The sequence below is a fragment of the Fulvia fulva genome, chromosome 3, assembly GCF_020509005.1.
Source record: "Fulvia fulva chromosome 3, complete sequence".
Taxonomy (NCBI): Eukaryota; Fungi; Ascomycota; class Dothideomycetes; order Mycosphaerellales; family Mycosphaerellaceae; genus Fulvia; species Fulvia fulva.
In genome coordinates this window covers 3,157,839-3,170,531 of record NC_063014.1, presented here as the reverse complement: position 1 = coordinate 3,170,531, position 12,693 = coordinate 3,157,839, and the positions used below count along the sequence as shown (strand labels likewise).

The 12,693-nt window shown below is 53.3% G+C and overlaps 5 protein-coding genes across 5 annotated transcripts; 3 read left to right on the top strand and 2 right to left on the bottom strand.

Annotated features, from left to right (window-relative positions):
• Positions 1 to 2,507: 2,507 nt before the first annotated feature.
• CLAFUR5_08285 (Golgi apparatus membrane protein tvp23) lies at positions 2,508 to 3,207 on the bottom strand (the record flags this gene model as incomplete). Its single annotated transcript, XM_047907433.1, has 3 exons — positions 2,508 to 2,561; positions 2,617 to 3,065; positions 3,117 to 3,207. The coding sequence occupies 3 exons, from the start codon at positions 3,205 to 3,207 to the stop codon at positions 2,508 to 2,510; spliced, it is 594 nt and encodes a 197-aa protein (XP_047759987.1).
• A 1,361-nt stretch (positions 3,208 to 4,568) lies between these two features.
• CLAFUR5_08284 (uncharacterized protein) lies at positions 4,569 to 5,036 on the top strand (the record flags this gene model as incomplete). The annotated part of the gene is made up of 1 exon (XM_047907432.1): positions 4,569 to 5,036. The coding sequence occupies one exon, from the start codon at positions 4,569 to 4,571 to the stop codon at positions 5,034 to 5,036; it is 468 nt and encodes a 155-aa protein (XP_047759986.1).
• A 1,106-nt stretch (positions 5,037 to 6,142) lies between these two features.
• CLAFUR5_08283 (uncharacterized protein) lies at positions 6,143 to 6,571 on the top strand (the record flags this gene model as incomplete). Its single annotated transcript, XM_047907431.1, has 1 exon — positions 6,143 to 6,571. The coding sequence occupies one exon, from the start codon at positions 6,143 to 6,145 to the stop codon at positions 6,569 to 6,571; it is 429 nt and encodes a 142-aa protein (XP_047759865.1).
• Positions 6,572 to 6,621: 50 nt separating this feature from the next.
• Positions 6,622 to 8,856, bottom strand: CLAFUR5_08282 (uncharacterized protein; the record flags this gene model as incomplete). The annotated part of the gene is made up of 1 exon (XM_047907430.1): positions 6,622 to 8,856. One exon carries the CDS (start codon positions 8,854 to 8,856, stop codon positions 6,622 to 6,624), a length of 2,235 nt encoding a protein of 744 aa, XP_047759864.1.
• A 2,026-nt stretch (positions 8,857 to 10,882) lies between these two features.
• Positions 10,883 to 12,337, top strand: CLAFUR5_08281 (uncharacterized protein; the record flags this gene model as incomplete). The annotated part of the gene is made up of 1 exon (XM_047907429.1): positions 10,883 to 12,337. One exon carries the CDS (start codon positions 10,883 to 10,885, stop codon positions 12,335 to 12,337), a length of 1,455 nt encoding a protein of 484 aa, XP_047759863.1.
• Positions 12,338 to 12,693: the final 356 nt, after the last annotated feature.

Genomic DNA, 12,693 nt, shown 5'->3' with positions numbered 1-12,693 from the left:
CGAGGAAAAGAGGAGAGGTCGGGGAAAAGAGATATACGCTACTTACCTTTACCCTTAGGCTTTAGTAGCGGTAGTATACCGCCGTTTATCTATAAAGTCATATTATCTAGGTTCGGGGGAGGCGTGACGGTGCCTATCTCCTAACTATCTACGAGCGCGCGACTACCTACTAATAATATCGCTACGTTACGTTCTCTAGCTATTTACGCCCTATACGCCTTACTATATTCTATATTCTAATACGACTCTACGCGTTCTTCGAGTTCTATAGTTCTATCTATTCCTATTATTACGCGTCCCTTACCTAGATCCGTAATCTAGGTAGGGTAGTAGAACAAACTATAAGGGCGCGCGTACTATAGGGTCTAAATAAGAGAGTTATTATTCTACGAAGCTACGAAAGAGGAGCGTAAGGCGGGGCGAAGTTATTAAGTAAAGCTAAGCCGCGCTAACCCGATATAGAAGGTCCGCGGTTTACCCGGGCCGACGTAGCTATAGTAAGGGGTCGCGGGCTACCCGTAATAGCTAATAGGTATAGTACGGTAGGTTACGTAACCCTAAAACTTAAAAGTTAACTAATTAGAGCGGGCGCTAAGGCTAGTTAAGGGCTAGTAATAGAGCTTTACTCCCTCGCTAACGCCTTACCTACGTACTCGTAAGCTCGTACTCCGGTATAGCTAGCGCTCGGTCGCTACGCTTAATAAGTACTATACGTCGGGTAGCGGTAGTATAGATCGTACGCTACTTTATAGTCTAGAAGGGTTAGTAGAGAGCTCTACTCCGCTATACTTATCTTTAGAGGTTTATAACCGCTAATAGTACATTCTTAGCGCTTACTCTTACGTAATAGACTCGATTATATTATCGCTCCGGGCGCGTACCTTTTACTTACCCTATTAGTAACGCGGTACTATACGGCATTAATTTATATAGAAGGAAGGAAGCCGGTTACGCTAGGCGTAGGGCGGAAGGGGCATTAAAGTGAATCTAAAGTAGCGTTAGTATATTACCTCTTAAGGACATAGCGTATATACTAGTAGTTAATATTAATAGTAATAGCAATAGTATAGTTAAATATAAAGGGCGTTAAGTATAGGTCCTCCACGGAGGCCTCTAGGCAGCAAGGCAAGTAGATACCTATAGCTAAGCACTAACTCAATTAGTATTAGTAACTTAAGTAGATCCAGCAGCTAGCTATCTTGGTAGCTAGCTATTCGAGTAGCAACACAGCGGATGGACCATATCGAACAGTGTAATAGCCACTAAATACGGATAAGCAGCTGTTCTATAGTTCAGACGACCACCTAACGAAGCGGTTATTGGCTTAGCCTGTCAACCGCTATTTAGCAATTGAAACACCACCTACTGCTTAGATTGCGACATCAGCTACTCAGCAGCAGAAACACACCCTAGGACCGCGCTAAGGTAGTGTTCGTGTAGCTTCTGTCCGGTCATGATGATGGATTCATACATCAGCCTCATAGGGGCAGCGGCGTGTGGACTCCGTGTGATTGGAGAAGTAGGTTCCGGTTTCGGTTTCGGATCGCATCTCATCTGAGTGCTACACGCGTATCAGTAGTGATTTTGTGAGATGGTTACACTGTCGGTGGCTCAAAACAACGCCGAGATTGTGTTGTATGATGCAGCCATGTCGTTGTTCGTACGAAGCCTTCAACGGGAAGGCTTGGTATGTTGGCATTTTCGATCCGGGCTTCGCAGACTCAAGCCGGATTAAGGACCGTACCATTGGGACAGCGGCTAATCAGGCGTTCGGATGCCTCTCGATTGCCTCATTGCGTTTCGTCTGGGTGCATGCCTCCAAGGCATTGGACATCAGGTACTACAAATCTTGTCTTCCTTGGTAAACCCTCTGGCGAGGTGAACAGCAAGACTGTCGTTCTTGGGTAAAATATTCCAGCAACATTCTGCGAAGGAGACTTGTGCACTTGGCGGTCAGTCGACCATGCTAACATGACATCAAGTGCACAGCAGAAACTTTGAGAACGAGCGTCTCCTTCAAGGCTGCCAACAGAACCTCAAACGACTAACTTGTGAGTTCGGAGACGAGCTGATGTTTCGCCGCCAAGCAGATTCTCCTGGTTTCAACACTACCTCCATAGCTGCGCTGGCAACAGATGCTTGTCCGGAAGTGACGCATCGTCGGGGATTGGTAAAGAAATATTTTGATCAGCTGCCCACTGTGTCACCAGCCATGTGTCACCAGCCACGAGATTGCCGAAACTGCCTGGCGCCGCAAGTCATGTCAAAGGTAATGGTTATGGAAGCGGTGCCAGGACCTGGTCACGAGAGCTGAGTGGGTGAACTCAGTATGTCGGGTCGGGGTGGGAGCAGCGGAATCAGGGCCGTCGGTTCGAGACGTATGACTTGCTTCATACGCATGTGCAGACCATACATCGATGGCCAATGATGAGTGCGGGAATTAGGAGGACTGTCATTGGTAGTTCGTGTGATAGTTGCCATGGGCATCAGAATAAAGTGTGGCCTGGCTATGAGCCACGGTTGAAGAGTCGTGAGACTAAAGCGCCTCCAACATTTCGTGCCTGTAGATAGCATTAGCAATGCCTCTACCATCCTGGACAGCGTTGTCCAACTCACCAAAGACCCCGAATACAGCCCCCTCTCCACCAGCCCACTCGCCTGACTGAACTTATCACACCTCGAAAACGCCAACGTATTCGTGATTGTCAACACCAGCGCAATCACGACCAGCGTCAACCAGATGAATTCAAATTTTACAATCGCCACAACCGCCAGCGCGACCCATAGTCCTGGCTGCGCATACAGTGCTAACCAAAAGAACCTCTTATCCGTAGCATTCACAATCTTGCCGCCGGGCTCATTGGGCTGCGGCGCGGATTCGAAGACCCAGTGGGAGTCGCCGGACTGGGAGTTGACTTCGTTCCACCAGCGGAGACCGACGAGGCGGCGGCCGGCGATGTTTTTGAGGTAGTAGAAGTCGGCGGCGAGGAGGAGGATGGTGATGATGAAGATGAGGACGAAGTTGGAGGTGAAGATTAGGCCGAGGAGGTAGACGAGGAGCGAGGCTATTGTATATCAGTGTGCGCCTTGACGTGAAGGGTCGTAGATATATATACCTGCGCGGAAGGAGAGGAAGGTGACGAGAGTTATGGGATGGGCGCTCAGTCTCCAGTTCAGGGTGCCAGGTGTTGCGTTGATGTCGGCCATGACGGTGGTTCAAGGCGATCTTGGTGGGGTGGCTATGACTGTCGCATTGGTCGTGATGTAGCCGCGAGAAGATGGTGACGTTTCCAACGCTGTCACATGTAGGAGGTACATGTATGCCACCTGGGCAGGCATTCACATTCGCTGCTTCCTTTGCAGGACGTGTCGCGTAGAGCCGTTGCTGTCCACGTTGGGTAAGGCGTAAAACTAGTTGCCTCAGGCGTCACATTTACCCGGTGGCCCACATTCGCCGGTACGAGCATTGCGAGCTCACCTCATCACGCACCTTATCGACTATCACCACAGCAGCACGCAGGTTTCACGACAGACCGGCAGGCCGCCCTGATCATTCCCTAGTCGGTATGTCTAAACGGATGTGAATCTTCGTCTAGGAAAAGAACTAGCACAACTGGACGTGCTACGACAGTCTTCTTGCATTCCAAAATATACATGTATGAAGCACGACCATGTCGAGAAGCGTACATCTTTCAGCCAAGAACGTGGCGTGCGCCTGACTGCGCTCAAAACAAGCAACACACGGGTCGCCGTCCCTGCCAGGTGTGGTGGTGATAGGAGGAGCACTGTTCGTGGTGCCACGGGCACCGCCACCACTATGACATCGCTTGCGCTGACACAGTCTACACTTGCTGAGCGCTCGAGGGGAAGTGGTATGTCCCACCCATCTGTCGAGCGGCTTTGTGCCATGCGCCACTGGAGTTTGGCAGGCGCGCGCATGAACATTGTTGACGTACCAACTTTGTGCCATCTCAGGCCCGCGCCTTCGAGATACTTCAGAGTTTTGAAGCATGGCCACTAGCCGCCCGCTCAACGCATAGGTATTGCCCTGACGCTTGACCACATCAGCTACCGCGCTGCTGTGTGCGATCTGCGTCTCAGTGGGCTACGGTGTGAAAGATCGGCAACACCCGGTAATGATAAGCGTCGCGCTCCCTCGTTGTGGCTTCCTGCCGCTCTGGAGCTTTTGTCGCAGACCTTGACACTTGGTTCATGCAACGCTAAGCGTTTGACACGTTTACCAGCAATATACATTCTTGCAGGCCGAGAAAGCTCCAACAAAAGTACTGTCGCACGCGACGTGGCTATGGACGCTGATGTGATAAAGTATGGCGATGCTCGAGGGCGGGCATCGCAAGGCGCCGTGCCAACACCGCCCTGGGAAACTATGTGAGGCCGCCCTCCTGCAGTGAGTGGCCTCGTGAGTCTTAAGACTATGCGATCCGCAGGCCTGAGGTAGTCACAGCCTCCCCTCTTCTTGCCATACGCGGCTGTCTTCTGCGTATTAGTTACCACTCCCCTAGTCTGCGATTCACACGCCTTGTGCTGGCCAGAGACTACTGTACAGAATGGCCGACACACCTCCCCGCCGTTCGCGTCTACCGATCAGGAAGAAGAGCCCGCCCGAACTCCGAGCTCGAAATGACATACGACCCACGAGTGCACCACCCGGACCGCGCTTCGAAGCAGTGCAACGGAACGATGCCATACAGGGTCAGGATCTCGACGGTAACTCAAACCTGCCAACGATCAACGTCGAGCAAATGCTTGAACGTGATGCTCCTTATGACGCAGCCAGCTTGACAAGCGCGGACGAGGAGCAATCAGAGAAGTCATCCGTCGACCAGCGCCCTGCGACTGACCAGGCTGAGATTGGTGCCGAACGCGAGTCAGATACCACAGACTCGGCTACTGAGTCAAGCAACGAGGACAACCTACTTGTACCTCCAGCAAGTGTTGCCCAAAGTCCAACACCAGCATCAGTAAGGACGATCACAAGGAAGCCAAGCTTCAGTAGGGCCGTCAAGGTCAGATGAGAGCTCGCCTTTCCTCTTGCTTCCAACTGATGCCTCGCAGTCTCGTCTGATCGCCGGGAACGCTTTCGGGATCGAGGAGGTCTTGTGCGAACCATGCCGAAACCTTAGGCTCACCATCGACAAGTTCGTCATACCTGAAAACAGACGCCCAGAAGTCCCAGCGGATGGCAGGCCAGACTTCCACACCACAAGGACAATGGGTACCTTTGACGAGATACAAGCTAAAGCTGGGCGGCACTGTCCATTGTGCCAGTTGCTCGTCAAGTCGATGGGACCGGTCGATATGAATGATGCCTCCGTCGGTAACGCCAGCTGTGAGCTTCATTGGACCGTGGATGGTAGAGAGCGCGTATGCGAAAAACACGGATCTTCAGATGAAACGTCGCAGCAGTCAACGGCACAGTCTACCGACCCTGGAAGCATATCAGATGGACCAGACGCACAAGTCCGAACGTTGAAGCGTACAAGACGGCTTGCTGTCAAGTGGAGTAACAGACCCTCAAGCGTAGCCTACATAGTACTTGTGGCTCCCGAAGGTAGATTCGCCGATGATGGAAGCATAAGCGACAACGACACGTGGGATCGACCAACCATATTCCTTGGAAGACTGCTCACAGCCATCGACGAGAGTAGCTTAGATCTCGCTCGCAAGTGGCTTGAAGTCTGCAAGCAGCATCATCTTGATGACTGTCGGGTACATGCCGACCTTCGTGGCAGAGCCACAATGGACTTACGCAGCAGCACATTCACCGTCATCGATGTTGAGGATATGTGCCTAACGGGCCTTCCACCACTACAAGGTGACCAGGACACAAGGTACATCGCTCTCAGCTATACTTGAGGCGAGGAGTCACGGTTCAGCGGTGGCCACTCGCCAGCGCCAGCTAAGCTTGTTGAACGCTTTAAGACCACGAAGAAAAAACTACTTTCACTTGAGGAGAAGGGTGGCATTCGCACGGTCCTGACTAAGCTTCCAATGGCCATACAGAATGCCATCTACTTGACGAACAAGCTTGGGTATCGCTACCTTTGGGTGGACTCCCTCTGCATTGTTCAAGATGACAATGATAGCTGGACACTGAATGCCGAGGTCATGGACGTCATCTATGGCAACGCAGAACTCACGAGACTTCTTCTTAGGAGAGGATACCCCTGGGCCATCTCCCGACACTGGACCAAAGCTAGGCTCAGGCCTCAAGCGCTTCGCGATACTAGACGCTGATGGCGACTGTGTTGGAACAGCAAGCTGGGCAGATGATGGGGAGAAGCAACGGCGGCGACAAAGATTCATCGCTCTTTCGGATGCTAGGAGCTTCACCAAGACGGAGTATGATGACTGGAGCTCGTACACTGAACGGAAGGAGCCGTGGCAGTTGTATAATGTGATGATGCTGGAGCCGAAGAAAGCTGATGGATCGCCAGGAGATCCCGATGAGGATGTCGTTGTGGCTTATCGTGCTGGGATTGGGAAAGTGTTCAAGTCGGCGTTTCCGAATGGTATCAACTATGGGTGGAAAGAGGTTGTTCTTGGGTGATTGACCTAGATCGCTGACCCTACATCGAACAATCTTCATATCGTGATTGGCTAAGCTGCGGATCCTGGCTGTGCTACCACTTCCTGTTGACCATGCTCTTGACCATGCTCTTGACCATCCTTTTGACCATCCTCTTGACCATCCTCTTGACCATCTTTTTGACCATCCTCTTGACCATCCTCTTGACCATCCTCTTGACCATCCTCTTGACCATCCTGCTGGCCATCCTGCTGACCATCTTCTCTTCCCTTCTCCAGCTCCGTTGTATTGAACAACCTCGCACCAGTATCAGTCCCACCTTTACCCTGGTAACTATTCTCCGAAACCCTCAAAGCAACCACAGTCACCTCTCCACAACCCTTAAGCTGCTCCTCCATCTTACCTTTCTCCTTCACAGCATCCTTCTGCGCAACACCCGTGACGACCACAACCTGTATCGTCGGACGAAGACCACGCACACGCTTGACGTACTCCACGGCAGTACCACCTCCATTGATCACGGAATCAACTAAGATGACAGTCGACTGTCCGTGAAGATGCTCTGGCAGCACGTTTGTCGCTTTCTTGGCGTGGAGGAACATAGCTTGTGGGAAGACTTCACTGACGCCGAGGGCCATAGGTTCGCCGCCACGCATCAGGGCGATGATGGTGATTTTGTTCTCGTGGAAGAGGCGCCAGCCATCGGTGGTCTTGCCTTCCTGTACATGGTCGGTGTCGTACTGCTGTAAGCCAATCTTCTTGGCGATGAGCTCTCGGGCGATATACTCGCCGGCGTTCTGGTGGGCTTTGCGGAGAGTAGCGCTGCTGATGGAGGCGTCGCGCATGGGTGTGGCGAGGAGTTTGCAGGCAGATGTGTCGGAGGTGTGCATGAGGTGGAAGTCACCAGATAGAGCCTTGCGGAACTCCAGGTTGTTCATGTAGATGACCGGTGCCCTGGTATCTTTGAGCCAAGATGAGCCAGGTCCAGACATGAGCAGCTGGCGCGGACGGAGGCCATCACTCAAAGCAGCCCTGATCTTGTCCTGGGTGCTTTGACTCCTCTTCTGACCATCAACGACCAGGATCGCATCATCAGCGGCCTGGAGCATTGGTAGATCACTCTCACTGTCACCAAAGACCCAGACGTACTGCCGATAGCCCTTCTGTAGGCGCTCGACAACTTGCTTCTTAGCCTCAGGTGTGACCACAAAGCCCTCGGAGAATCTGCCACTCCCAACGACACGAAGTACATCAGAGAGACCGGCCTTTTCCAACACTTTGTTCCACACGCGCTGCAATCCGCAGGTGACTACGATGGCTCGAACATGCTTGGTGTCTCGGGTCGACTTCAACATCTCGACGAACACTGGGTGTATGTTGACCTGAACAGCGACATCCTCGCACTGCTTGTCGAAGGCGGCATCATCACCGAGAGCGTCGTAGAGTAGAGCAGCTTGGCTCCAGGCCGCGAAGGAGTAGCCAAGGTCACTAGAGAAGAGCTGTTTGAGTGGAGTGGCCTGGTCGGAAGTGTTCGTCTTGGGCAACATCAGTTCACCAGTGTCTTGTGAAGCCAGAGTCTTGTCGCCGTCAAAGACCAGTACGGCATCGTGTGGCTTCGGGTCTTCCTTCTTCTGCGGAGCGGGACCGAAGATGCTCTCAAGCTTTGACAATAGCTGAGCAGATTGTTTCTTCTCACTGTGCCTGCTGAAAGCTTTCAGGATCTTCTCGATGGTGATCTTGGCGGCGCTCGGATCATCATTGTTGACAGATACGAACAAGATGTTGTTACTGTAGCACTTGGCACGTAGACCGTGAATCTCTTGCTCCTGCCAGTCACGGAGCTGCTCTGGATCGCGGACTTTGCGATCACCCCTGTTCTCGTCTTGGTTGATCCTTTTGGCAAGGTGGTCGGGCGAGACTTCCAGGTAGACAATGAGATTGTAGGAGGCTTCGTCTGCGGGTGTCCATATTTCGTGGAAGATGGATTCCTGCTTCGACGGCAAGGCAAAGTGTCCAGTGACAACGGCTACCTTGCCAGACTCTGTACTGGACTGCACAATGTTTCGAATGGCTTGTGTGCGTCCCTGTAGTCTGGTCTGCTCGTCTGAGTTCTTGAAAGCTTGTAGATCGCGCTTGACCGCCTTGAGTAGCACTTCTGTACCCTCGTAGAAGATGAATTCTTGTGCCAGGGCTTGACTGAGGTTAGTTTTGATGGTAGACTTGCCGGAACCTGAGACGCCATAGATCCCAACGACGCCTGGCTCGTGTGTGCTGAGAGGGCTCGTGTTGACTGCTTGGTTAGACATCTTCGCTTGTCTTGTGAGTCGTTGCTGTGAAGATTCTCACTCTGCAGCTGCGGCGAACTGATTATATGTGCAGACGCCTGCATACTGTCCGGCCTGCTTCAACAAAGACACTGCACGCAGGAGTTTGCTGCTGGTAACGAGCGTTGTCTGGGACTTGCTTGAGCGATGCTATGGAAGACATCGACCAGGGCTGGAAGTTTCGATACTGCAGTGATCCAATGGTAGCTGTACGGTCAGCAGAGAGTATGGCTGCATCAAATTGGGATCGAAAGAACGTAGTTTTGAAAGCATGTTGGGTATGTGTTAGCGGTATGCATACTAAAGTCCTCACTGCGATCGTTCTCTGCCGAGAGATTGTCTGGTGCATACAAGCCGTCATGGGCCATCTTTGCACCCGGCCACCTTCGAATTGCGGCGTGGTGATGTAGATCTGTGATTCGCACGAGGGCCGCTTTGTCTGTCACTGTACTAGACATCAAGGATGTGTGTGCCTACCTCAAAATGCAGCTATGCGACAGAACTTACACTGTGTGACTTGCAAGGCCTATAGTCCGGTTGGAGCCACTCCGTCAACAGTATGATCTCAAGCCCCAGTACTTGGGCGAATGTGCTTCTGCGAGAATGTCTCCGTGGTCTCCTAAGGAAGGTCATCCCGCGAGGTCATAGCAGATACTTGCCTCCCACTTCTCACACGATCGAGACATGCACCCACGTTGCCCATCAACGCACCATCAGCTTCCCGATTGCAATGGTGCAAGTGAAGCTGAAGCTACCCTGGCAGTGTCTAGCGATTCACATATCCTAGGTGCTCCACATTGATGGGGAAAGGACGATCGACGTGGAGGTGTCCACGGTATCTTCCTTGTGCTGCGAACGAGCACGTTTCTCGGAGGCGATCGTTCGACATCGTGGCGGTAGTACAGACGGCGTCATCGTCGTGATCACCATTGGCATGCGGAGCGATCGGGATATTGTGTACTTGTACTCGTACGCTGTCTCGGCATCCGGTTCCGCAGGTCGGCCGGCGATACCGGCGCCACTGTACGAACGTTGATGACTCCTTCCTCATCAGGTGGATGGTGTAGCGTCGCGTGTGCAATCACGCGGAAGGTACGTGCTGCCAGCCTATTGCCCCCCGGAATCGATGTAGCCGTTGTTATTGTCGTGGTTGCTGAGCGAGCCGATCATGTGGTCCGAGGAGAAGCTAGAACTAGATTCCGCCAAGCCTCGGATGTCCCCGCGGCTGGACACGGCTTTCACAGGTCAGGTCGCAGCTCCGTTTGCAACTCTCTCTCTTGCCATCACCCAAACTGGACGGCATTCCATCGTGTCGGAGTCGCCAACAGCCCTTCCCCGAGTCGCAGGTCGTGAACAAGACTTTCTCGTGCGTGGTAGCGCGGTACCAAGGCGACGGCTGCTGGCCCGAGATGTGGAGCGACAAGCAAGCAGGTGACCTTTGCTGGTCATCTGACACGCAGCCTCCGCTTTGATGTAGTTTCCTGGGCGTAATGTTTTGCTGCGATTTGCTAATCCGTCCAACGTGCAGCATAACGGACGTCGACTTTGTTGGTGCACGTGGTCCCACGGCCAAGGTCATCGTATGCGTCGGGCAATGCGATCCCCGGTCGCACTCGAGTGGGCGTCCATAGGCAGCTTTTGCTTGAGTAATGGCATGCAACGGGCGTGGCGAAGGAGCGTGCCAAGTGTGATTGCGCGAACAAGAGGCATCCTGGAGGCTGGCGTTTGCCTCTGGCACATGTAACATGTTCCGTTTGTCGACAAAATTCTCTAGTCGCCCGTCTGGGGAAAAGACTGGGGAAGTGGTACTCACGAGGGGCTGCCGCTGCCGTGAACGGTGGAAGACTTCTCAGTATATGAATCATCCACATGCCCTGCCGCGCCCTCGGCGCCATCAGACAAAGAGCACTCCTTATCTTCACCCACTCACAGCGCGCCTTTGTGACCTAACTCTCTTAACAACAACAACCTCACTTCTTCCATCAGGCTGTACCCCCGCGGCCTAAAGATGCATATCAACGACCTACCAGAGGAGATCCTGTCCGACATCCTCTTGCTCGCCACTCGAGCCAATGAGGCTGAGGGCGTGTCCTTCACATACGGCCTCACCGAGGCACAACTCCCTCTACAGAAGCAGAAGATCCAGAAATATGTCCGCGGACCTGTTACCGCCGAGCACATGCGCTGGGACGCCACCGACTCGATCCGAGGAGTCTGCCACCGATGGCACGAGTGGGCCATCTCTTACAACCTCGAAGATGTCTTTGAACGCAAGTGGCAAGGAGGAGAGCGATGGGCCAACCTGCCAGTATCGCGGAAGCCGAACGCACTCTACGACATGATCCAGTACCCTTCCAGCACTCCCCTTCGACGTGACCCATACGGCAGTCTCAAGAACACCAACAGGATCTTCAAGGCTCTTCCATACATGACCAATCACGTGCGGCGACTGTGGTTCAACGGCTTCTACACCAAGGAGAGTGACTCGCTCATCCTCTCTGCTGTCAGCGAGTGTGATGCTCTGCAAACCTTGACTGTTCCCTGGACGGTACTCCGCCGCAGCAGCGCAGAGGACTGGATCGACTTGCTCAACGTCAACACTGGTCACGGGTCTCCCCTGCAGTCACTCGAACTTCAGGCACAGTGTCTCCGCAGTGAAGAAGCCGACGCCTTGGAGAAGGACGACTCCCCAAACGCTCTCGCCGACCCTAGAGTGGACTTCTCGGCGCTAAAGCGTCTGAGGATCTTCGGCAACACCTTGCACAAGCCAGTATGCGACGAAGATCTTCAGCTCATTGCGCGCACCGCTACTGGTCTTGAAGCTCTCGACATCACCAATCTCTCCACCGTCTCTGTCGCTGGCATGCTCGCGCTTGTCAAGGCCTCGCGCGAAACACTGCAAGTGCTGGAGCACTCTCCACGATCGGACGATGGCTTCTACCATCCTTACCCCGGCAACCTCGCCACCAACGAACACATTTGCGAGCTACTCACCAGCTTGCCACGCATGCGCGATCTCTCCATCTCAGTACCCTACATGTGTGCCGACCTCTTCTCCAACGTCGAAGTCCAATGGGAAGGCGAATGCCAAGTCCGCGCCACCGACCTCTGCGGCTGCGACAGCTCAACACCAAGCAAAGCCCGCGCCCACAAGCTCCGCCAGGTCTTCTCCGCAGCACGCAGCCTCATCGCCTCCCGCGCCCGCATGCACCACAACCTCTCCATCGAGCTCTTCTTCGCCGGCTGTATCTTCGAGCCAGCCAAGAACCTCGTCCATGGCGACTTCGCCATGACCCAAGTCCACTCTCACGGCCAATGGCCCCGACAGACCGAACTCAGCACGAAAGGGCCCTACGGCACCACCGGCGTATATGGCGACGGTAAAGGCGACGACAGCACCTGGGATGCCGTGTGGGAGGAGGAGTACCTTCGCGCGGTTGAGGCGGGGTGGGTACAACTTTGACTTCGCTGCATCACGAAGATGATACGGGCGTTCTCTGTATGATTCACTTCGATCAATTTTGTCCTTACCATTACGGCCATGATGCGGCAGAGACGGCCGGGCACGACTTTTTTAACGACAGCATTATGACCCAAAAGCGACAAAAGGATTTTAGTTAGCGATGGCGTATTGGGCATTGGGTGCTGATTTGGCTAAGGGAGGCCCGCTATACCCACGATTGACATGGAATGCATGTGCTTTTGTGTACGATCAGGCTTGGTCTTTCAGCGAGGAGTTGCGGATGAAGTTGTATGTACATGTAGCGTTGAATACGATCGTCTAGGAGTTACCTCTCCATCTCCCTCCTCCATCGTCAT